Genomic DNA, 26864 nt, shown 5'->3' with positions numbered 1-26864 from the left:
CAGAGGAGGATGAGGGAGGGGTGAAAGGTCAGGGAGGTAGGGGGTCTAACCAGGGAAAAGAGGAGTAGGAGTGGACAGGGTGAGGAAAAGGGGGAGGATAGGGTGACTCGCTGGAAGTGCAAAGGTTCAGGGATGTATGTTTTCCTCAAGCAGCCCTGTAGCCTTAAGGAAGGGGCTTGTCCAGGAGTGTTCTGTAGGCACGAGGAGTCACAGCAGTCCAAGCAACACAACAAACACATTCTGAACGAGCCTCCAACCCCTTACAAACACGGAGTCACGGATGCCAGTGCCATTCCCCGAGCATGAAAGAATCTAATTGCGTTTAGCTTAAGCGCTGCCCCTGTTGAATACTAATATGGCGGCTGGGGGGTTCAGTGTGTGTTACTGCTGCCAACACTGGGCTTTACTATGGGAAGACTCAAGACCCAGAATGCCATTCCACTGAACCATGGAAAAATTCAGTGGGGGGAAGAAAAAACCCGTTATTTGTTTCCAGACAGTGTCCCCCTGCTGTCCCTTCTCCCACTCTGTGTGCCATTGTCAGCAAATGGCGGCATGCCTTTCACTGTGACAGTGACACACCACCCTGTCATAAAAATTCAGTCCGGCTCGATAAGAGCGACGTTTGTTCGGACATATTGGAATTCCGGACGAGCCAAGGGAGGAAGTGGGGAAGAATCAAAGTGGAATACTTCCTGTCGGAATACTGACTGACAAAGTGACAGATAAGAGAAAAAAGAAAATGATTTAAAACTGTAAAACCACCCTTCTCTTGGGACCTTGTACTTCTTAAGTGGAGGCGAAGCAGCACATCTCATTGGTGGAGAAGGTTGAAAAGCTGTATCCTCATGTCTCACACCAGCTCAGTAAACACAGTAGCACACACAGAGTATCTACAATAGCCTCTTTCACTAAGAACACAGTATTGTGTTCTTTCTTGTGCTGTGTGTGGAGCAATGTATTTATTCTCACACTGACATGGTTGGCAAACTGCCTCAATCTGTGTAAAAATTAGTTCAGTGCTTTGTTTATTCTCAATCTCCGCATGAGTCCAATGTGTCTGAGGCACACACACACACACACACACACACACACACACACACACACACACACACACACACACACACACACACACACACACACACACACACACACTCACACCTTGTCTTTCTAATGTGCATTTGGCTGGCAGCTCAGTGCAGGTACATCAAAGCAGGTGAAATGCCAATTGGTCCGTCGCCTGGAAAGATTCACTATCTTTTTCCATCAGGACTTGACTGGAACAAAGTGTACCAGAATATTTTTACATCAGGAAGGATGATTTAGTACCAGCCTTTTGCTAATAGAAAACCTCAGATACACAGTATATTCTGGCTGACTGCATTCCATCACAAGAACTACCTGTTATTGGTGAACTCATAGAACCAATGGGGCTCTTTCAATAAATCTGACCTAGACTTTTTAGTTTTCCACAATTTTCCCACTATTACCACAGCCCTTCAAACCATGAACACACACACGCGCACACACACACACACACATATATATTCTGTTCCAGCTTTGTTAACGTGCTTTCCTGTATTTTGAGCTTCCCATTGGGTGCTGAATCAGGAAGTGGCCCCCAGTGTGTGCTACAGTAGGCCAGGCTTTAACCTTTGACCCCTGGCTCAGTGTGGGGCCAGAGAACTGATCCACTTAGTGTTTGATAGTAGTGAAAATGTACAGCACGACCACTTCCATTCTGTATTGGCCTTCACTGAGCCTACTTGGGACCACAATACAAAGATTGACATTTGAACTCTTCTCCTCTCCTTTTCTTCCATCTATCTTCCTCTTCTACCTTTCTCTCTCTCCTCCCCCCTCTGTTTTCTCCGGCAGCGTCTGGTACAGAGCAGGATGCTGTGCTGAGGCTTGAGAAGGAGAGGGCTGAGATCGTCTCCAAATATGACAAGGTAAGAACCCCTCCGCTAATGAAGGACAGTATGTCCCCTGCAGCATTGAATGTTTGTCTGTCACTACCAGACAGAAGCTGGGATAACAATATTTACAGGAAATTTCCAGAGATTTGTGCTTTGTTTTCTTGTCATAGAGTTGTCATATTTGTCAGACTGATGGTGAAAAGTGTGTGTGTGTGTGTGTGTGTGTGTGGCATCTCTTTCCATTGCCTGTGGCATCATCAGTATAGCCAGCCGTCGTGCCTGGTTTATAAATTAGCGTTTTTAATTTAGTCCAGCGGGCAGGATAATCAAGCCCACTCATTAAGAGAGGAGCAATGAGGGGGGGGGGTGGAGTGGAGGAGAGAGGTGGGCACTCTGACACAGAGTTTAATTATGTTTTGATGTTTGACCCTGATCACAAGAGGAGTCCATTTTCTCTCGTTGGCGAGGCGGAACGAGTCCAATCAAACCCAATTCAGTTTCATAATGACATTGTCGGAGGGGGGGACCCTGTTATCAAAACACCAAGACAAAGATGGAGTTCATGCTCTCACTACAGACCTCAACATTTTCTATCAATGGAGTTTCATTCAAGGGTGATTGAGTATGGCCTATCCCTCTGGTTTCCTTTGACAGGAGAATACTGGAAGAAACCTTCTATACACTCTCCAACTGGGACAGAGTCAATCATATACAGCAGAGACATAGTAAAGTCTAGATCTGGGTCCAGGCTAGTAAAGCTTGACAAAGTGGAACACTGAACAGAATCATGCTCCAATTCTGCTATGACATTGATTTTACACAGCTGTCTTGTGCGTGCGCCCCTGTGTCTATACGCAGATACCACATGACACGGGCTTTAGACACAGTCTGTGTCTCCACTGACATCTCTTCCAGGCTCTGTGTGTGTTCGGCCTGAGGTTGGATGTAAGAACAATCTATCCATCCCAGATGTCTTTTTCTATGCATTTATATTCATGTTCCCCTGTTTGTGCTGTGTGAGGGCGCTGGGTTAAGTTAGGACAGGATTCCCAGTAAACAAAGGGAGTGTGGTGAGGGGGACGGGAGGGAGAGATGTTTCTAGACATCCTTCAGCCTTGCAGACCTCCAACACTGGACATTGTTTAGCTCACTCTCTTTTCTATTCATCACCTTTTTGGACTTTTTTTAAATACATTTATTTAACTAGGCAAGTCAGTTAAGAACAAATTCTTATTTACAATGATGGCCTACCGGGGAACAGTGGGTTAACTGCCTTGCATCTGTTAGTCACAGATACTTTTTTTTTTTTTTAAAGAGGTAGGGTGTGGATCAGAACCAGTCCTTATCTGGTGTGACCACCAGATTCATAAAAAATCCTACAATGTGATTTTTCTCATTTTGTCTGTCATAGTTGAAGTGTACCTATGATGAAAATGACAGGCCTCTCATCTTTTTAAGTGGGAGAACTTGCACAATTGGTGGCTGACTAAATACTTTTTTGCCCCACTGCCACCATGGGGCACTCTGTTCCCAACGTTGACATCAGCAAACCGCTCGTCCACACAACGCCATTAACATGGTCTGCGGTTGTGAGTCCGGATGGACCTACTGCCAAATTCTAAAACTACTTTGGAGGCAGCTTATGGTAGAAAAATTTACATTCAATTCTCTGGTGGACATTCTTGCAGTCAGCATGCCAATTGCACAAGTTGAGACATCTGTGGCATTTTGTTGTGTGATAAAACTGCACATTTTTAGTAGCCTTTTTTTGGTCCCCCAGCACAAGGTGCACTTGTGTAATTATAATGCTGTTTAATAAACTTCTTGATATGCCAGGTGGATGGATTATCTTGGCAAAGGAGAAATGTTCACAGCGATGTAAACAAATTTCTGCACACAATTTGGGAGAAATACGCTTTCTGTGCGTATGGAAAATGTCTGGGATCATTTATTTCAGCTCATGAAACACGGGACCAACACTTTACATGTTGCGTTTATATTTTTGTTCAGTATAGAATAACACTGATGTTCATGTTCTGTCTCTATTGTAATAGTGTTGATGTTTATAAAATATGTAGCCATTCAGTTCTATATAGGCATTAAGTTATTTTACTTCTTAACATTCAAAGTATGTCATTGTTATTCATTCTCATTTGTGCTGCATTCACAGTTAAAAAACAAATGTTCCCAAGGATGTTTTGTTTTAAAGCACAAATGCATTTCAAACTACTTGTTATTCATTGCTTTACCCATGAGGCTCTTTGATTGCAGGGAAAAGAGGGCGCCACTGTGGAACCCTGGGAGGATGCAAGCTTCCACCTGTACAAAGTCATTGACCGCTTCGGCTTTGTACAGTAAGAACACACACACACACACACACACACACACACACATACACTTAGGTGATCAATTCATTACACATGGCAAATAAACTTTGAAATGTGAATCAGTCACACACACCACAATCTTCCCCCTTGTTCGTGTTCTGATATTTAACTTCAGTAAAAGCTTCAAAGAACACTAGTTTAAAATAGTACCATTGTCTTGAAGTAGGAGAAAGTGACTCTCTCTATCTATACAGATTGGTGTTGAGTATAAGCCCCTCTCTATATCCTGGTGTTGTTGTGTGGCTTTGGCAGGGCCATCACAGGGCATCAGTGTGGGAGCTCAGGCCCAGGGCCAGTCACGGTCTGGAGAGAGATGGAGAGAAGGTTATAGTCTGGAGAGAGGGAAGGATGGAGAGGTTGAGGCCCTGGGTGAAGGCTATGGTCTGGGAGAGAGAGGGATGGAAAGTGAGCAGATGGGGACTTGGCTGAAGGTTATGGTCTTGGAGAGAAGAGCGGGATGAAGAGGTTGTGGCCTAATGCCAGGACTTTGGACTGGTTAGGACACAGAGCTGGGGCCCATGGTTAAGACAGTAGAGATGAGGCCTCAGGCTCCATGAAATAGCCTATGAAGGAGAGCCCTATCTAGGTCATACTGACTAGGTGTGACGACGACAATGAGGGAGAAAAGAAAGGGAATGCCCCATTTACAGGCAGACACCGACAAACTGACTGCAGACTCTGTGCTTCCTGTATGAGTTGAAGGCCAGGTTCAGGGGTCAGGGCAGTCCCGGGACAGAGATACAGGAAGTGGGGGATGGGACACAGGCTCTGTTCCCTTCCATGAAGTCATCACAGATCTGACCTGACCACAGGTCTGACCAATGTTGGATTGGTTAAAACAATGGAGAGGAAACCTTACGTTCACTTGCCCAGTCATGGACAGATTAGTTAATATTACTAAAAGAAGGAAGGATGCATTTTGAGAGTATTGGAACAGGCCCCCACCATGGGGAAATCCCATTTTTATGATCTAAGCCAGTGGGCTGAGTGGCACAGACAGAACTGTGCTACTCTGAACTGTTAGTTTCATAGTGTAACTGACAGATAGCCATAGAGGCATTGAAACTGGGACAGGACAGTAGCCAGAATGGAGGAATGTTTTAATGTGTTATTTCCTGTTTGCTGGGCTGCTGACGTGTCATGTTCCCTCCCTTTGATGAGTGTTAGGGAAGGTGAAACGAGCTCTGGCAGTAACACCGTTCATTTCTTTAATGACTCTACTTCCTCTGGAAAGAATCTTTGAGTGGCCCGTATTCACGTTGAGACATGTCATCTTGGGGCTCCATCTTGTCCATCTTCACCGCGTATGAGGGAGTTGAGTCGGACAGAGAGACAGCCTACTAACATTCCACCCAACTACCAAATGTGTAATGTTCTTAAAGGCCCAGACCAGCGAACCCTAAGCCCATGGTCAAACAATGATTGATACCTTGCATATTTTCAAAGCAAGACTGTGTCTATAAAATAAACCAAAAGCTGTGTAATACTAAAGCTTGTTTGTTTCTCCTCTCCAGTGAGAATGACCTTCCGTCCTACGACTCGGTGGAAGAGAAGGTGAGCGACCATCTCTCAGACCCTCAGGGCTAACTACATCTCTCCCATCCCACATGTCTATGCCTCTGTAAAATGGCCTTCACCAATGAGAAAGAACAAAATGTCTTTCACGCGCATAACGATTACTATTACTGCTATGAATAGAGCTCTGGTTGCTGAGAATTGATTAGTTCTTTCCGTTTCAGAATCCTAACATTGTGTAGGCTTCTACTGTAGCTTACAATGAGTTACATAATGTTCTGAGCTGATGGTTAGATTGCATTCTAATGTCACTGTAACCTTTGCCTCATCCTACATCATAAAATGGATTAAGTTTATGAAGCAGAATGTATGATACATATACAGTTCCTCCAGAGTTTTGGTAATGAGGAAGTGTTAACATGCCACTTCCTGTGTCCCCTCAGCAAAAACACATAGAGGTAGAAAGGACCTCAAAATGGCTGAAGATGATGAAGAGCTGGGACAAGTATAAGAACAGTGAAAAGGTACGATATCTCTTCCTCCCTCACCATCTCTCCCCCTTCTTGCATTCCTCTCCTAAAATATTTCATTCCCACATTCCTGTTGTCAAATATTACATTCCACATTCTTCTCCTCGCGCCTCACATCTTTTCTTCTCTTTGGTGAACAAATATTAGTGAGTCTCTCCCTGAAGAGCATTTCTAGGGGTCCGGTCTCTGTAATAGCTGTCTTTGTTAGTGCCTGAGTTTGGGGTCTTCTTTACGATAGGTGTTGGGTCCTCGGACATTCAGTTCTGACATCCTTCATTTGTACTCTGAAATGGTTCCAGTGGAAATGGGAGAATTGTCTTTAAATGAACCTTGACCATGGGAATATTTTACCCTTGTTCTCTCTCTTCCTCTGGTTTCAAGAATTCCGTGGCAAGCAACAACCACCAAGGACTTGTTGTTTCTCCTCCCAACCCCCCCTTTAGGGGTATCCGTATTCTGTCAGTCAGTGCTCCGCTCGTTTCTCTCGGCTGGTTAAACAGGTTACGGTTGATGACTCTTTTTGTTTCCTGTGCTACTGAAAACAATAGCATACTAATGCAGTCATAAGGTTCTAGCGTCTGTAAGGCAGGTTCTAGCGTCTGTAAGGCAGGTTCTAGCGTCTGCAGGGCAGGTTCTAGCGTCTGCAGGGCAGGTTCTAGCGTCTGTAGGGCAGGTTCTAGCATACGTAGGGCAGGCTCTAGCACTCGTAGGGCAGGTTCTAGCATCCGTAGGGCAGGTTCTAGCATCCGTAGGGCAGGCTCTAGCACTCGTAGGGCAGGTTCTAGCATCCGTAGGGCAGGCTCTAGCACTCGTAGGGCAGGTTCTAGCATCCGTAGGGCAGGTTCTAGCATCCGTAGGGCAGGCTCTAGCACTCGTAGGGCAGGTTCTAGCATCCGTAGGGCAGGCTCTAGCACTCGTAGGGCAGGTTCTAGCATCCGTAGGGCAGGCTCTAGCACTCGTAGAGCAGGTTCTAGCGTCCGTAGGGCAGGTTCTAGCATCCGTAGGGCAGGCTCTAGCACTCGTAGGGCAGGCTCTAGCACTCGTAGGGCAGGTTCTAGCGTCCGTAGGGCAGGCTCTAGCACTCGTAGGGCAGGCTCTAGCATCTATAGGGCAGGTGTAATCTGTAGATCTACTAAACATCTGCTGTTGGGCAGAGCCTGGGTCAGGTGTTGATGTGACTGTCAATTGATGGTACAGATGGAGGACTGTGGAGTGCAGCGAGCGGGAGAGACCTCTACACTGAAGAGACATTTAGATCTCATACACACAGACACACAAAAACAGACACTATAATCTCACCAAAAGAAACCATGCGCACAAACACACATAAACACACCAATTGATGATTAGTGGAACAGGTGCACTCATTGACTTCCTCTTCTAGGCCCTAATTACAGGGCTGTCGCTGTAGAGACGTCAAGCCCTAAGTGGGTCTATCTGGCACACACTGTACACACAATCACACACACACACACATACTACACAGTACAAACACACTGAGAACACGTATACTACACACACTAACTCACATACACAGACTAACATGCACTATGAGCATACAACCTAAACTGATTCGTTAACCTTTAATTATCACCCATCACTGGCCATCCGATGCCTAAACACATCTCCTTCCAAATCAATGTTTCTCTCTCTTCTCCCACCTCTCTGTGTTCCGCCTGCTGAGTAATGAAGATGCACTGTGTGTGTATATATGTGTGTGTATATATATGTATGACACACTAAAAGTATGTGGAAACCTCTTCAAATTAGGCTATTTTAGCCACCTCTGTTGCTTGACTGACAGCTGTATAAAATCAAGCACACAGCCATGCAATCTCTATAGACTTTCAAAGTGGCACCATCATAGGATGCTACCTTTCCAACAAGTCAGTTTGTTACATTTCTGTCCTGCTAGAGCTTCCCCGGTCAACTGTAAGTGCTGTTATTGTGAAGTGGAAACGTCTAGGAGGAACAACGGCTCAGCCGCGAAGTGGTTGGCCACACAAGCTCACAGAACGGGATCGCTGAGTGCTGAAGCGCATAGTGAGTAAAAATCGTCTGGCCTCGGTTGCAGCCAATGTTTCCTCTAAGATGTGCGCTGCTCCCCGGGACTACCGTGCAGAAATATCAGCCCACGGAGAGCATGAGATGGATCTTACCCAACTTTCTAGAGCAGTGTTCACTGACTGGTTGATCTCCAAGGTATTCTTAGTCGATCGTCAAACATTTCTGTAAAAAAACAATGATAACCCTGTTCCTATTTTGTTTTATTGTCTCGGCTGTTGGCGGTAGGTGAAGCCGATTCAGCTGCCCTGCACGCCGGGTGGTTGAACTGTTGCCATTTTGAACCATTTCATATATCTGGCCTGGAGAGCCAATCAAGTGCACTATAGGCCTACCTCTGGCCAATCATTTGGCTCAGATTACCATGTCTGCAGTAATGTAGAAGGCGTAACAGAAAGCTGTGAGATTTCAAAACGTTTAAAACCATGACTAGAGAGGGACTCAATGAATACAGCAAAGAGCTGCTGTTTTTATGAGTGAGTTCATGTTCAAATTCTTTCTGAGCTCTGTCAACACTTTGTATTCAACACTTTTATAAGCCATAACATACACATTCTTCCTATTTCCACAAATACACATTCTTCCTATTTCCACTCAGCACTGCAACAAGCACTGCAGCAGTAATGAATGAGTAGGAAAGTGAAACGCTTGTGTTGTTATTATTAGCAGCTTGGGTCTTTTTTAATATCCAGGAATATTTCACTTTCTCTGTTCATAGGAGTAACAACATGAATTTGTGCATGAGGCAGAAATAATGCGGTGCGACTCGAGTTTCCCCAGCCTTTTTGGTCAGGGTCAGTGGAGGAATGGGAGAGCGGAGGGATGTTGAGAGGCGGACCCTCCGTCTGCTGCTCTCTCCCTCCGCTGAGACTGACCGCCAAATGCAGGCACCATCAGCCCAGTAAAATAAAAAATAAAGCAAATTATTTAAATGCTCACTCAGCTGTGCCTCACAAGAAATACAACAACGGATCTATCACCAGTGTGATCATATAATTTTAAAAAATGACCCGAACAACAATTAATTTGCAGGGCAATTCAAGCAAAGCCAATATGTGTTGATAATGTATTGGGCCTATATTTCTATGGTACTGTTTTTACCTCATTGTTACAGTTCTGTTTTTAATTGGTTAATGTTGCGCAGGCTTATGTTTTTAAGTCATGTAATAAAACAAATCTGAGTGGTAGATCTTGGCTTGCATTTTGACTCCGAAATTGATTTGACCTCAAAGCTTGGTGGCCTCGGTTCTAGTTTTCCCTGTTAACACTATCAATGTTTCCCTTTACTGTGGAAATTGTGATTGAATCAACAAAATATTAACCCCTCTGGGATATTCGGGACGGTAGCATCCCACCCCGCCAACAGCCAAACAACAAAAATATCATAATTAAAATTCCTCAAGCATACAAGTATTTTACACCATTTTAAAGATAACATTCTCGTTAATCCAGCCACAGTGTCTGATTTCAAAAAGGCTTTACAGCGAAAGCACCACAAACGATTGTTAGGTCACCACCAAGTCACAGAAAAACAGCAATTTTTCCAGCCAAAGGGAGGAGTCACAAAAAGCAGAAATATCGATAGAATTAATCACTAACCTTTTATGATCTTCATCAGATGACACTCATAGGACTTCATGTTACACAATACATGTATGTTTTGTTTGATAAAGTGCATATTTATATCCAAACATCTCATTTTACATTGGCGTGTTATGTTCAGTAGTTCCAAAACATGCGGTGATTTTGCAGAGAGCCACATCAATTTACAGAAATACTCATAATAAACATTGATAAAATGTTATACATGGAACTTTAGATAAACGGCATCTTAATGCAACCGCTGTGTCAGATTTCAAAAAAACTTTACGGGAAAAGCATACCATGCAATAATCTGAGTATGGCGCTCAGAGACAAAAACAGCCAAAGAGATATCCGCCATGTTGTGGAGTCAACATTAGTCAGAAATAGAATTGTAAATATTCACTTACCTAAAGATCTTCATCATAATGCACTCCCAGGAATCCCAGTTTCACAATAAATGTTTGATTTGTTCGATAAAGTTAATAATTTATGTCCAAATACCTCCTTTTGTAAGGGTGTTTGGTAAGTCCAGCCGAAAGGTCAGACGAAAAGTCAAAAAAGTTATATTACAGGTCGTAGAAACATGTCAAACGAAGTATTGAATCAATCTTTAGGATGTTTTTATCATAATTCTTCAATAATATTTCCACCAGAGAATTCCTTTGTCTGTAGAAAAGCAATGGAACGCAAGCTAACTTTCACATGACCTCGCGTCACGAGCTCGTGGCAATCTGCCAGACACCTCGCTCAATCCCCTCTCATTCGGCCCCACCTCACAGTAGAAGCATCAAACAAGTTTCTAAAGACTGTTGACATCTAGTGGAAGCCTTAGGAAGTGCAAAATGACCCCACAGACACTGGATATTGGAATGGCAATGAGTTGAAAAACTACAAACCTCAGATTTCCCACTTCCTGGTTGGATTTTTCTCAGGATTTCTGCCATATGAGTTCTGTTATACTCACAGACATCATTCAAACAGTTTTAGATAACCCTCTGAAGTTTCTATCCAAATATACTAATTATATGCATATTCTAGCTTTTATGGCTGAGTAGTTGGCAGTTTACTCTGGGCACCTTATTCATCCAAGCTACTAAATACTGCCCCCCAGTCACCAAGAAGTTAACCACTTTCAATGTAACATACCGAAACACAACAAATTATGCAAGGGATTGTTGTCGGCAAAACGCATTGGAGTAGAATTCTATTGCATTGACACGCACTGCTCAACCCATACTCTACACAGACCGGTGCAGCATAAACAATCAGAGCTGCAGTAGGCCTATATGCAAATAGACAATTACCATATATGTATCTGTGCCATTTACTTTGAACTGGACAGTGTTTACAGCATGAGCGGTCGTGAGTAGATGCACTTGTTTTGAGATCAAAGCGAGAGTTTGTGTAGCCACGTGTACATTTGTTCATATCTTTTGCTAGTTAGTAAGTTATTAGCCCAGTTATAGAACATTTGTAGTCAGCAATAGAGAAGTGATTGAATCCTGCAGTGCACAAAACATGTACATTTCTAGCCATCTTTGAAAAGCTGTTACTGTAGGCTGAATGATAGAACAGCTATTTCCATGTTGAAATGTTATGGAATGCATTTTCTCCATAGTTTTTGATGGTAGGCCACTCTGGTAGGCCTATATTATGATCAAATAGCCACAGTAGCCTACTTGGTCACTATTATAACTAACTTAAAGGAGGGTACAGCCTCAATGTTCACAGTAAACACGCGCTGGAAGTTGCACAGAATTTTCAAGTGTGAGATCAGCAGACCAGAAATTTGCTCAGTGCCCCAAGAAATTTGAGGGAACATTGGTTGCAACACTCACTACTGAGTTCCAAACTGCCTCTGGAAGCAAAGTTTTAAGGCCACACAAGCTCACAGAACAGGACAGCTGAGTGCTGAAGCACCTAAAAATCATCTGTCCTTGGTTGCAACACTCACTACAGAGTTCCAAACTGCCTCTTGAAGCACCGGCACAGGAACTGTTAGTCGGGAGCTTCAATAAATGGGTTTCCATGGCTGAGCAGCCTCACACAAGCTTAAGATCACCATGCGCAATGCCAAGCGTTGGCTGGCATTGGACTCTGGAACAGTGGAAACACGTTCTCTGGAGTGATGAATCACCCTTCACCATCTGGCAGTCCGACGGACAAATCTGGGTTTGGTGGATGCCAGAAGAATGCTACCTGCCCGAATGTAGTGCCTACTGTAAAGTTTAGTGGAGGAGGAATAATGGTCCGGGGCTATTTTTCATGGTTCGGGCTCGGCCCCCCCGATTCTGTGCTTCCAACTTTGTGGCAACAGTTTGGGGAAGGCCCTTTTCTGTTTCAGCATGACAATACCCCATGAACAAAGCGAGGTCCATACAGAAATGGTTTGTTGAGATCTGTGTGGAAGAACTTGACTGGCCTGCACAGAGCCCTGACCTCAACTCCATCAACTGCAAGCCAGGCCTAATCACCCAACATCAGTGCTGACCTCTCTAATTATCTTCTGGCTGAATGGAAGCAAGTCCCTGCAGCAATGTTCTAACATCTAGTGGAAATCCTTCCCAGAAGAGTGGAGGCTGTTCTAACAGAAAAGGGGGGACCAACTCCATATTAATGCGCATGATTTTGGAATGAGATGTTGAAAGAGCACGTATCAACATACTTTTGTCTGTGTGTGACCCTGTAAAACAACACATACACACACATACCTGTTCTCTCTCTCTCTCTCTCTCTCTCTCTCTCTCTCTCTCTCTCTCTCTCTCTCTCTCTCTCTCTCTCTCTCTCTCTCTCTCTCTCTCTCTCTCTCTCTCTCTCTCTCTCTCTCGTCTACACACCTGTCCTCTCTCTCACACACACACCTGTCTACACACCTGTCAACACACCTGTCCTCTCTCTCACACACACACACCTGTCAACACACCTGTCCTCTCTCACACACACACACCTGTCAACACACCTGTCCTCTCTCACACACAAACCTGTCCTCTCTCACACACACACACACACCTGTTCTCTCACACACATACACACACACCTGTTCTCTCCCTCACACACACACACACACACACACACCTACCTGTTCTCTCACACACACACCTACCTGTACTCTCACACACATACACACACTTGTCCTCTCACACACATATACACACACACACCTGTCCACTCTCACACACACACACACACACACACACACACACACACCTGTCCTCTCTCTCACACACACACACACACACACACCTGTCCTCTCCCTCACACACACACCTGTCCTCTCACACACCTGTCCTCTCACACACATACCCACACCTGTCCTCTCTCACACACACACACACACACACACACACACACACACACACACATACCTGTTCTCTCACACACATACACACACACCTGTCCTCTCACTCACACACACACACACACCTACCTGTCCTCTCATACTATCCACTTGAGTAACATTTGATTGATGTTTTCTTGATGATTGATTGTACCCCCTTAATGCTGAATGTGAGTCAGATTATTCATACTATCAATTCATCATGAAAACTGTTCGGTTGTGTAGCTCAAATTTGATTGGGCACAAAGGCATTTTGAACTTGAGTGTTAGGGCTAGGGGGTGTGGTTGGAAGGTGAAGCATGGTCTCTTTGATGTTACACTAAGAATGTCCTTTTCCCCGTATCCATGTCTCCCTCCAGCTGGTGAGGCGGATCTATAAGGGAATTCCCCTACAGCTCCGAGGAGAGGTGTGGTGTCTGCTCCTCGACGTTCCCAAAATAAAGGAGGAGAAGAAAGACTTCTACGAGGTACGTTATGGAGCCAGAAGCTTCCCAGCATAGGACCAACATCCTCCCTCCTTTCTCCCCGGGCAAAGTCATGTAGGAACTATACACATTCACACTGTAGTTGACTCTCCTATTGTCTCTCTCCACTCAGCTAGCTTCATTATAGCCCAGGCCTCATTAACATTCATAACCAGCCCGGCAAACTCTGATTTATTAGATTTCAGAGCTTCACCCATTATTACGGGGGAGGTGTGTGGGTGTGGACAGGTGTGCTTTAATATAACTCAAAGATTTGCGGGATGGATGAGTAGTTTTATTCCTTTGTATTTCACTCTCTCAAACTCTCTCTCAAACTCTCTCTCAAACTCTCTCTCTCTCACACACACTCACTCACTCCCTCAGTGACTCTGTGTTGTTGTGTTTCCTGTGTGTAGAAGCTGAAGCTCAGGGCTCGAGGTCTGTCTCCTGATGTCCGTCAGATTGACCTGGATGTGAACCGAACCTACAGGGACCACATCATGTTCATGACCCGCTACGATGTTAAGTCAGTATCTCCCTCCAACTGTACACACACACACAACACACACAACACAAGAACCAAATCAAATCAAATCAAATTTATTTATATAGCCCTTCAGACATCAGCTGATATCTCAAAGTGCTGTACAGAAACCCAGCCTAAAACCCCAAACAGCAAGCAATGCAGGTGTAGAAGCACGGTGGCTAGGAAAAACTCCCTAGAAAGGCCAAAACCTAGGAAGAAACCTAGAGAGGAACCAGGCTATGAGGGGTGACCAGTCCTCTTCTGGCTGTGCAGGGTGGAGATTATAACAGAACATGGCCAAGATGTTCAAATGTTCATAAATGACCAGCATCGTCGAATAAGAACAGTTGAAACTGGAGCAGCAGCACGGTCAGGTGGACTGACTGAACCACATCATGTTCATGACCCGCTACGACGTCAAGTCAGTATCTCCCTCCAACTGTACACACACACACACACACAACACAAGAACCACATCATGTTCATGACCCGCTACGACGTCAAGTCAGTATCTCCCTCCAACTGTATACACACACACACACACACACACACACACACACACACACACAACACAGGGACCACATCATGTTCATGACCCGCTACGACGTCAAGTCAGTGTCTCATACTCAACATGATGAGAAGTACATCATCTACACATAGTTACTACAGAATAGTACCCTTAATTGGGGTCTGGAGTTTTTCTTGACCATGTGCCCTGACTAGGAAAAACCCCTGGTCGTAGCCTGGGCCCTATAAGGAAGTCAGAGGACACACTTCCCTTTTCTGTGTTTTTACTTCTGCTTGATGACATCATGGAGAGAGCCAGAACCAGGGGCCCCTGGGAAATAAACACTGTGGCCTGCAGAGTCAGAGAGCAACATGGACCTGGCAGCCACAGCTTCACAGGAACTAAACGCATTGCCTCAGTACTGACATGAAAGCATAACATTTCCTACTACCTCAAACATAAAAGGTTGCCATTACTGGCCAAATATAGGAAGTAAAAATCACTCATGCATTTGTTCATCTCATTTCGAAGACAAGTACGACTATTAGAGCATTTGAATGATGAGAGAAGACCAGATCTCTCTTGAAAAATGTATCTCAATGAGACTAACCTGTTTAAATAAAAAAGCTAACTGAATTCCCCTTTTGTGATCAATTGGGAAGCTTCTGAGATGTTCCTGTTAGTTAACCTGCACTTCCATCAGATGATGTCTAGTCATTATATTAGTAGGTTGACTGTTTGTTGTTGTTTTCAGGCAGCAGGCTTTGTTCCACGTCCTAACAGCCTACTCCATGTACAACACAGTGAGTCACACTACACACATTCCAGAATGAATCACCCGAAACCGCTTTTCTTTATTCTACCTCTTCATGTCCCAATCAACTATTTTCTACAGCCTCGTCCTTCTCCTCTCCCTCGTCCTTCTCCTCGTCCTTCTCCTCTCCCTCGTCCTTCTCCTCTCCCTCGTCCTCCTCTCCCTCGTCCTTCTCATCTCCCTCGTCCTTCTCCTCTCCCTTGTCCTTCTTTTTCCCCCTCGTCCAGCTCCTCCTGATCATCCTCCCCGTTCTCTCCATCCACCAACCTTTTCTGTTCCTGTGTAGAAATAGAAACGTGAGTTTGTGTGCAGTTTTGTATGTACAATTGAAGTCAGAAGTTTACATACACTTAGTTTGGAGTCATTAAGACTCGATTTTCAACCACTCCACAAATTTCTTGTTAACCAACTATAGTTTTGGCAAGTCGGTAAGGACATCTACTTTGTGCATGACACAAGTAATTTTTCCAACAATTGTTTACAGACAGATTATTTCACTTATAATTCACCGTATCAGAAGATTACTTACACTAAATTGACTGTGCCTTTAAACAGCTTGGAAAATTCCAGAAAATGTCATGGCTTTAGAAGCTTCTGATATGCTAATTGACATAATTTGAGTCAATTGGAGGTGTACCTGTGGATGTATTTCAAGGCCTACCTTCAAACTCAGTGCCTCTTTGCTTGACATCATGGGAAAATCAAACGAAATCAGCCAAGACCTCAGAAAATAAATAGTAGACCTCCACAAGTCTGGTTCATCCTTGGTTGCAATTTCCAAACGCCTGAAGGTACCACATTCATCTGTACAAACATCATGGGACCACGCAGCCGTCATACCGCTCAGGAAAGAGACGCGTTCTGTTTCCTAGAGAGGAATGTACTTTGGTGCGAAAAGTGCAAATCAATCCCAGAACAACAGCAAATAACCTTGTGAAGATGCTGGAGGAAACGGGTACAAATTATCTATATCCACAGTATCCACAGTAAAACGAGTCCTATATCAACATAACCTGAAAGGCCACTCAGCAAGGAAGAAGCCACTGCTCCAAAACCACCATAAACAAGCCAGACTACAGTTTGCAACTGCACATGGGGACAAAGATCATACTTTTTGGAGAAATGTCCTCTGGTCTGATGAAACAAAAATGGAACTGTTTGGCCATATTGACCATCGTTATGTTTGGAGGAAAAAGGGGGATGCTTGCAAGCTGAAGAACACCATCCCAACCGTGAAGCACGGGGATGGCAGCATCATGTTGTGGGGGTGCTTTGCTGCAGGAGGGACTGGCGCACTTCACAAAATTAAAATGGCTTAATGACAACAAAGTCAAGGTATTGGAGTGGCCATCACAAAGCCCTGACCTCAATCCCATAGAAAGTTTGTGGGCAGAACTGAAGAAGCATGTGTGAGCAAGGAGGCCTACAAACCTGACTCAGTTACACCAGCTCTGTCAGGAGGAATGGGCCAATATTCACCCAACTTATTGTGGGAAGCTCGTGGAAGGCTACCTGAAACGTTTGACCCAAGTTAAACAATTTAAAGGCAATGCTACCAAATACTAATTGAGTGTATGTAAACGTCTGACCCACAGGGAATGTGATGAAAGAAATAAAAGCTGAAATAAATAATTCTCTCTACTATTATTCTGACATTTCACATTCTTAAAATAAAATGGTGATCCGAACTGACCTAAAACAGGGAATTTTTACTAGGATTTAATGTCAGGAATTGTGAAAAACTGAGTTTAAATGTATTTGGCTACGGTGTGTGTAAACTTCCGACTTCAACTGTATGTTTGTCTATACATTATAAAAGTGTGTGTGTGTGTGTGTGTATAGGAGGTGGGGTACTGCCAGGGCATGAGTCAGATCACTGCTCTGTTGCTCATCTATATGAATGAAGAGGATGCCTTCTGGGCTTTGGTCAAACTGCTGTCTGGACAGAAACACGCCATGCATGGTAAACACACCAAAACACACACACTGCACACTGTGTAACATCCTATCGAAGTGTTAGACCGTCATTCAATAGCCCACGCAAAACCCACGCCTAAGCCATGCCATACATTCCACCATATAGGATACAAGTCAATTCAGGGGTAGCATACTAGACCAGACACACTAAGTAGGCATGAACAGCCATGCCCTAGACCACATAGGATAGTAGGCTCTGGTCTTTTACTCCAAACATTCCTTAAGGCCAGCATGACCCCAGTGACACAGGAACGTGCGGATAGAATATAAACACACACTGTATACACCCCCACTCACACATACCTTTCCAGGACTTAGGCTGTCTCTTCTGGGCCCCATAAAACGTGAGGAAACACATTTCTAGAGAACCCTCCCTTACACCTCCTTACCAGATATCTATAGAGCTCACCCACTCTCTCGTCCCTTCCATTCAGACCCACACACAGCGAGAACCACCAGAGTCATTTCCTACATTTTGATAAAAATGCTCTGTGATCTCCGCCCCTCTAGGGTTTTTTATCCCCGGCTTCCCCAAGCTGATGCGCTTCCAGGAGCACCATGACCGCATCCTCAAGAAGATGATGCCCAAACTGAAGTCACACCTGGTGAGGCCTGCAGAGCACACACACACACACACACAGCCTGGGGAGGGGGTAGTGGTATATAAATGACAGCCTAAGCCAGCTGGTATGGGGGACTGAGTTGAGTGGCACAGCGGCAGCCTTTGATGTGTTGAGATTAAAGGGTGGTGGAATGAGAGAGAAATGCATTGTCTACACACACAACCATACACACACAGATATTGTTTTTATTCTGCTTTTAATATGGGGCCTAGGGCACATTCACCACTGCTGTTAAACCAAGGCCACTGCCATGTTTTAATACACACATACGTACACACACCACACACACACACACGGACACACACACACACGGACACACAGACACGGAGTGGTAATGGCTCATTGACCTCTGTTTCAGGACACACAGGAGGTATTCACCAGTCTGTACACTATGAAGTGGTTCTTCCAGTGTTTCCTGGACAGGGTGAGTGTCTGGATCACATCCCCTTCCCTTTGTATCAGAATGTTAGACAGGGTGAGTGTCTGGATCACATCCCCTTCCCTCTGTATCAGAATGTTAGACAGGGTGAGTGTCTGAATCACATCCCCTTCCCTCTGTATCAGAATGTTAGACAGGGTGAGTGTCTGAATCACATCCCCTTCCCTCTGTATCAGTATGTTAGACAGGGTGAGTGTCTGGATCACATCCCCTTCCCTCTGTATCAGAATGTTAGACAGGGTGAGTGTCTGAATCACATCCCCTTCCCTCTATCAGAATGTTAGACAGGGTGAGTGTCTGAATCACATTCCCTTCCCTCTATCAGAATGTTAGACAGGGTGAGTGTCTGAATCACATTCCCTTCCCTCTGTATCAGAATATTAGACAGGGTGAGTGTCTGAATCACATCCCCTTCCCTCTGTATCAGAATGTTAGACAGGGTGAGTGTCTGAATCACATCCCCTTCCCTCTGTATCAGAATGTTAGACAGGGTGAGTGTCTGAATCACATCCCCTTCCCTCTGTATCAGAATGTTAGACAGGGTGAGTGTCTGAATCACATCCCCTTCCCTCTGTATCAGAATGTTAGACAGGGTGAGTGTCTGAATCACATCCCCTTCCCTCTGTATCAGAACGTTAGACAGGGTGAGTGTCTGAATCACATCCCCTTCCCTCTGTATCAGAATGTTAGACAGGGTGAGTGTCTGAATCACATCCCCTTCCCTCTGTATCAGAATGTTAGACAGGGTGAGTGTTTGAATCACATCCCCTTCCCTCTGTATCCTTTAGGCCTGCAGCTTTTCTAAATATGTCTTTGTAAAGCAACAGTCATTATCACACCATGCCTACTGCGGGTGTTGCGCTAAAGAAAGTGTTCAATTATATTTTGAAAATATATTTATTTCTCCTCCATTCTGGCTCACTCATTCTCTCTCCCTTTCTCTTCTTCTTTATCTTTCTTCCTCTCTCTGTCTCTCTTCCAATCTCTCCCTCAGACCCCCTTCACCCTGACCCTGCGGATCTGGGACATCTATATCCTGGAGGGAGAGAGAGTTCTGACCGCCATGTCTTACACAGTCCTCAAATTGCACAAGAGTAAGACCAGAACAGTAGGATTGTGCTATTGTGACCACCTGGTTTTAATCCGCTGAACTAAATCCCCAGTTTCAGGTCTCAGGCAAAGTTGCTCATCATGTTCACTGAACCACCTCCACTAACCTCTAAGATCTGTGACTGTCCTCAAACTGCACAGGAGAAAGTGTTCTCACACCGTGTGTGTGTGTGTGTGTTTGCAGAGCACCTGTTGAAGCTGTCTATGGAGGATCTGGTTGAGTTTCTGCAGGTGACTCTGGCCAAGGACTTCTTCTATGAGGATGACTTTGTGATTGAGCAGCTGCAGAACAACATGGTGGAGCTAAGGAGGTCCAAACTGGAGCTGGCCGCACCAGGTAGCCTTCTGCCCCCAACACCTCTCATACACACTGATTATAGTAGGCTATACATTTGTCCCACACATGCAGATTAGACAACTGCCACACACAAGCTCAAAATATCAACACACACACACGGATGTATCACCCTGCATATGTTACTTCACTTACATTCCCCTTCAATCACACAGTTCCAGTTCAAACACACACACACATGCACACACACACACGCACACACACACACGCACACACACACACGCACACACACACACGCACACACACGCACACACACACACACACACACACACACACACACACACACACACACACACACACACACACACACACACACACACACACACGGATGTATCACCCTGCATATGTTACTTCACTTACATTCCCCTTCAATCACACAGTTCCAGTTCAAACACGCACACACACGCACACACACACGCACACACGCACACACACCACACGCACACACACGCACACTCACTCACTCACACAGCTCTCCTGCTGGCTGCTATGTTGTAGTATTACCAGTGGTAGTAGTAATTAGTGATAGCAGTCTGTCTCATCTTGATTTCTGTCTCTTGCTTAATCTGCCTCTTCTCCCTCTTCTCCCAATGGTTCGGCCCAGCCTACAAAAGTGTGGGTGGGAGTGGGGGCCACATCCCCTCCTACGACAGTAACCGGTGGGCTATCCTGACTGGTGTTCCCCTGTTTCATCATCTGTCCATCCCTCCCTCCCTCTGTCAGTCCCTCCGTTTTACGTCTGTCTGTCGCCTGTCTACCCAGCAGCCCTGGGGTTTTCTTACAGAGCATTCTCACAATGTTACCGCAACCTTGTGCAGTAGCTACTGCAACTCAGGCCAGGCTACTATTGGTAAAGCTACTATTGGTAAAGCTACCTTGGAGTCTTGTAGTGGAGGGATTATCCTCCTCTATTACTACCACACTCGTTGTCTCTGCCTGCTTTTAGCGAGGTACTGTATGTAGATAGTCATTATCAATACAGTAGTAACTGTTTAACTCCTACTTTACAGTTAGTAAGATACTTTAAGTCAATTCTTTCAGTTAGTAAGATACTTTAAATCAATACTTTCAGTTAGTAAGATACTTTAAATCAATACTTTCAGTTAGTAAGAGACTTTAAATCAATACTTTCAGTTAGTAAGATACTTTAAATCAATACTTTCAGTTAGTAAGACACTTTAAATCAATACTTTCAGTTAGTAAGACACTTTAAATCAATACTTTCAGTTAGTAAGACACTTTAAATCAATACTTTCAGTTAGTAAGATACTTTAAATCAATACTTTCAGTTAGTAAGATACTTTAAATCAATACTTTCAGTTAGTAAGACACTTTAAATCAATACTTTCAGTTAGTAAGACACTTTAAGTCAATACTTTCAGTTAGTAAGACACTTTAAGTCAATACTTTCAGTTAGTAAGATACTTTAAATCAATACTTTCAGTTAGTAAGATACTTTAAATCAATACTTTCAGTTAGTAAGACACTTTAAATCAATACTTTCAGTTAGTAAGACACTTTAAATCAATACTTTCAGTTAGTAAGATACATCTCGCCTAAAGCTTTGACTGGTCACCGCTCAACATTGTAGACTACATAATGGCTTAACCTCTGAATGTCCTAATGTACTGTGGCATCCTACCACCCTGGTTGTGTGTGTGTACACACACACACACACACACACGGTGAGAGAGCTATTTTCTCTTCCTGGTGTCAGGATAATAAGTATCATCCAACAGAGGAGGCTTTTTGTTCGACTGCAGCACTCGGGGCTCATCTTCAACCCAGAACTCTTCCAACTTTGACAGTTAAATTGCTGGATGAGGTTTTTAATAAGAGGCTAAACAAAGGTTTGAATAGGTTGTTGTCTGTGTTTTACGTTTGATTGTGGGGTGGAGACTGCATCCTACCCTTAACTTGGCAACCCTTAAGCACCTGTATCAGTGAACACATATTTCCTGGGTGAATCCTCAATACTCTCAAGTGGCTTCCTCTCCTGAGTCCAAACTGAGAAGACTGGATGGGTGAAAGCAATAAAGCACTGATCTCGGCTGGGTCCCAATACATTTGAATGGCTTCTGACTTCTTGTCTCCTTTCCTTTATCCCCAACCTAAGAGCCATTATTTCCCTTATCCAGGCTTTTCAGATTAGTGGTTCTAAGGGATGGTAGAGAAGGACAGGAAGCTGTGTAGGAGTGATGGATGCTGGGACTTACAGGCAGAGTTTCTCCATATTGTTTTCACCCATTCAGTCGAAGGACAGGGAAATGGGACACTTTCTTATACAATAGAGAGCCACTTTAGTTTGTGGATTCAATAACAGTCAGTGACAGCACTTCCTGGTTCAAACTCACAACACATCCTGGTCCTGTCACATCACTTCCTCTTCTCCAGCTCGTGTCTCCTGGTTTCTATGGTGATTGTGGACACACTGTTCCTACCAGAGCCCAACACATCCAGAGTGTCCCACCTTCACTGTCTGTTTCTCTGTATCTATGTCACCTGTACTGCACTTTATTTTCATGTAGTAATAGTAATAATAATATACTCATCAAGTAATAGAGTTTAAAACAGCATGGAGTTGAGATATTTATGGTTTTTGTCCTTGAGTGCTAACTCAGCCACGTTTCCTACTTTACTTCTTACAAGTGCTTCTAAAGTCTTTAAGGACAGTCCGTTAGCTCATTTCAGTCTGACCTTTGAAGTCGGCCTGCTGCTGCAGCTAAGTACACATTAATGAAACTGAGTGAAAACACATTATTTCAGTCTACACTTTTGGATGCCTCTGGCTCGCGCTCTGGGATTTGAATATCAGATATATTTCAGATGTTGTGTTTTGTTATGTCCTTGGTTGGTTTCTCGCCTGTGGAGACGTGATTATTCAGTGTTGTGGTGAATGTAATTCTCTCTTTATTTTCACCCCCGTCGGCAGTGATGTTGCATGAATCCATATTGCCCTTTTTTTAATATTCATCGTTTGAAAACATGCCTTTTCCGTTTTGTGTTCCCCTCCAGGTGCTCTAACCTTCTGTCTGTCTGTATCTGTGCAGGTAAAGAGGACGAGTATCCCAAGAAGCTTCTTGGGCAGCTTCCCCCAGAGCCGGCGGTGAACCAGAACCACGTGGCGAATGGTCAGAGCCACGCCCAGCCGGCCGAGCCCCCAAAAGCGCCCAGCCCCTCCCCCGAGCACCAGCGGGACAGCCAACCCCCCAACCGGGCGGGCAGGGACTCCCTGGAGAAGCTGGTCCGGCAGCACAAGGCTGAGAAGAGGGAGGCCAGATCACGGGGGTCCGGAGAGAACGCCGTCCACCTCGACCCCCACTGCAAACAGCCCTCCGTCCACATCGACCCCCACTGCAAACAGCCCTCCGTCCCCCCCCTTGCGACTCCAGAGAGAGGGTCCACACCTACACCGTCCCCGGCGCCCTCTCCCTCGCCACACAACAACCCTCCTATAAAAGTGGTGGACAGAGGGAAACCTCAGAACCACGCCACGGCCAACCACAACTCCAATGCCGCCTCCAGCAGCTCCCGTAAAGACATCGCCCCGCGCTGGGTCAAGCCCTCCGAGACCAAGCTGGAGGCGGCCAAGGCAGCGGCTGCCAGGGAGATCCAGCTGAGCCGCGGTGGTTCCCCGGCTCCCTCCAGCCCTGATGACACCCTGCTGCTCAACCCCCGGCCCCGCTCCAGGGGCTTGATCCCAGGCTCCAACCGCGGCTCCAACTCCTCTCAGTACGACAATGTGCCCGGGGGGGTAGAGCAGGACTTTGTGGAGGAGCTGGAGAGGCCACCATCGCCGTCCCTACCCCCCACCCCCAGCCTGCAAGGACCATTGGGTAGGCAGGCCAAACGCCACATCCCTGCTGCCCTGTCACTCAACAGCCCTGTGGGGGGTAAACCCTATGTCCACCCCAACGGCCAGAGCCAGTACCACACGACCCCCCAGCAGTACTCCCCCGGCCGGCCTGCTATGGTGCCACTCCACTACCCTCCGTACAGTGTGAGCCTTGAGCAGAGGGGACTGGGAGAGGACAGGCACTACGGCCCCCCGCCCTCCCGAGGCACCCCACCTATGGGTCTGATGTATGGGGAGAGGGCGTACGTCACTACCCAGCGGCCCAGCCACTCTCCGGAGAAGGCCCTCATGAACAACTCCTATGCCACCACCCACAGGCAGCCTCCCAGCTCAGCCCAGCCCCCCCGGACCCTTGTAGCCCCGCAGGTCCCCCGCACCATACAGCAGCTGGACAGCCCTGGTAGTAACGCCTCCACATACCTGCACCAGCCTACACGGCTCACCTCCGCTGCAGCCGCCTATCCGGTGTACCCTACTGTTGCCTACAACAGGTACGAGGGGCGGAGGAGAGGGGAGCAGACACAACCCTACCTGTCTGAGGGGCCAGGCCGGGGAGGGGCAGTGGAGGTGCAGCCGTGGGGGCAGCAGGAAGGTGGTGACATGACACGTGCCCCTGGAGGTGTACCCCGATCCCCCAGCTTCCAGAGGGCCCAGATGTCCCCCGTGCAGGAGTTCACCTTCCCCCCCGGCCCTGACGGCCTGGCTCACTACAGGACACAGTTCCACGAGCAGCAGCAGCCCACCATGAGGCAGCAGCTCCCCCCGCTGTTCGGAGGACAACACTACAGGCACGCACCAGAGGCGTTCACCATGCAGGAGTCTATGTTGCTGTGAGAGGAGGCGAGAGGGATGGAAAGACACTGAGGTGTAGTCACTGACACTGTGGCTGCAGAGACCAGCGGTAGTCCTACTGGGGTTAAGGAGTTTTAGTTTGGTCTGTTTGTGCTTTATATGTGACGTTCTGACCCATAAAGTCATACTGCATCGTGAATGCTGCAGGATACCAGCTTTTGACGTTTTAATGGATCCCTTTTAAAAACCCACTGAAGATTGATTATTTTATTTTTTGGATGTTAAATCATTAACGACAGGAGTTAAAAGTATATATATATATATCTTTTAGAGTTGAACATGTACAGTAAATGATGTTTTGTTAATATACTGAGTTATTGAAACGTTATGAGTAGACAGGGACACTTCTCCTGGCGAGACAAACTCAATGATTCCTTTTTTCTTTTTTATGAGTTACTTCCAAAACATCTATTTTAGAGGTCAATTTACTCTATATGCTTGTGAATATCTTATTTTTCTGAGAGAAGAAACAAAGCTTTGTCAAATAATAGAATTACGGATCAGTGCAGATTTAAAATCATTGTCGAAAATAAATCATTTACATTTTGAAGCACCTCCACTGTATAAGGACCATTTTTTTCAACTTAGAGATTATTCTGTCGCTCAGTTTAGCGACCACTGTAATCTCTAGTCCATTGCAAAGCATTTCTGTAACCCAAATAGTGTGTACAGTATGTTTGGGTATCGAGGCCAGTGTCTGCTTTATACCCCATATTGAGACTGTAACAGTGAACTGTTTTGTCGTCCGTAGAAAAAAACACCCCTTTTCTCCCCTGAAGTTACGTAGTTACGATTTACTTCCCTCTGAAAAGTTTACATGAACATTAATTGCATATTAACAGTACGGTATTTTCATCACCACAGAGTAAGTGTCAGCTTGCTGCAAGAGGTTTCTATAGATGATGTGTACTGGTTTTGAAGTAAGCCGCAATATGCTTTAATTGTCAACTCATGTCTAGTATTTTCAGCAGTCACATCCACTGCTGTTCAGTTACCAGCACTTACATATTAAATCAATACTTACTGACCTGTACATACTACTTTGTAGTGTGACATCACACATTTGAATACATATTCAACCACCCTTTTATTGCTGATTCTCAACTATGTACTTTTTGATACAATGCTTATCATTCTCAAACAGTTAGAATTATACTGTTATTATTTGAACATGCAAATAAGTCATTCCTTCTTTTTGTTAAATAATTAATTGCAAAATGGTTTCAGGTCATTCTTCAGAGACTTTTCTTTACTTAATAAAACAAATTGGGGTGTGCATTTCTGATCATGTGTCTGTGGATTTATTTCTGTAAGAATGTTATTGCTATTCCCTTCATACATCAGTGAAGTGTCTTCGTACATATTCTACATGCATGGATCACAAAGCTCACGCCGGATACTGGAAAAAGGGATAAGAAGTGCCAACGTTATTCATCTGCTGATATTTGAGGAAACACTACCCTCTAGTGGAGAGCCACTTCAGGCAAAATTAATTGCAACCTCTTCCAACCCTATGCAGCTGCCAACACCCTCATCTTAATTTTACAGGCCATTCTTTTCTTAAAGGATTATCCAGGCCAATTTTCCAGGACCCCTACGTGCTTTACTAAGAGTATTACATGTTATTTTTCACTTAGCACATTGTCTTGTACTTTATTTATTGCGACCAAAATATTTGTATTGTGGGTCAAACTAGGAATTTGGTCATAGCAATAGTTACATTCTGAACATTCCACTCAATTTGCCTTTCATCAAACCTTTGCTTCTCAAGGGATACAATTGTGCCATCATGTGGCGGTACAGTGCTAATGCATAGAACATTACTGTACTTTAGTAGCACTGTCTTTGGTGGTAGTACAGCCACTGTTAAACATTCAATGGATGCCTCAATCCCACGGCCACCAGGTAACCTCTCTCAAAACTTGTCTTTAACCAGTGCAGGCTGAACTAAACACAGGATATATTATACAATATGTCTGCATCCCATTCATGTATTTGGGCCTA

General features: G+C 45.0%; 1 protein-coding gene across 3 annotated transcripts in view; it reads left to right on the top strand.

Moving 5' to 3' along the window:
- LOC109864570 (USP6 N-terminal-like protein) overlaps nt 1-26145 on the top strand; it is a 91539-nt gene extending 65394 nt beyond the window's left edge. For all 3 annotated transcript variants that reach the window (XM_031798172.1, XM_031798170.1, XM_031798171.1), the window contains 13 exons: nt 1879-1952; nt 4191-4273; nt 5821-5860; nt 6265-6345; nt 13696-13803; nt 14217-14326; nt 15589-15637; nt 17491-17611; nt 18136-18230; nt 18607-18672; nt 19682-19781; nt 19982-20134; nt 23203-26145. In XM_031798172.1, coding sequence (XP_031654032.1) covers nt 1879-1952; nt 4191-4273; nt 5821-5860; nt 6265-6345; nt 13696-13803; nt 14217-14326; nt 15589-15637; nt 17491-17611; nt 18136-18230; nt 18607-18672; nt 19682-19781; nt 19982-20134; nt 23203-24842 — 2720 coding nt within the window. In that variant the 3' untranslated portion in view covers nt 24843-26145. The remainder of the gene's footprint in view (nt 1-1878; nt 1953-4190; nt 4274-5820; nt 5861-6264; nt 6346-13695; nt 13804-14216; nt 14327-15588; nt 15638-17490; nt 17612-18135; nt 18231-18606; nt 18673-19681; nt 19782-19981; nt 20135-23202) is intronic.
- The last annotated feature ends 719 nt before the right edge of the window (nt 26146-26864 follow it).

This window comes from Oncorhynchus kisutch, linkage group LG19 (assembly GCF_002021735.2).
Source record: "Oncorhynchus kisutch isolate 150728-3 linkage group LG19, Okis_V2, whole genome shotgun sequence".
Taxonomy (NCBI): Eukaryota; Metazoa; Chordata; class Actinopteri; order Salmoniformes; family Salmonidae; genus Oncorhynchus; species Oncorhynchus kisutch.
The sequence above is the reverse complement of the archived record's forward strand: the minus strand, read 5'-3'. Positions and strand labels throughout refer to the sequence as shown.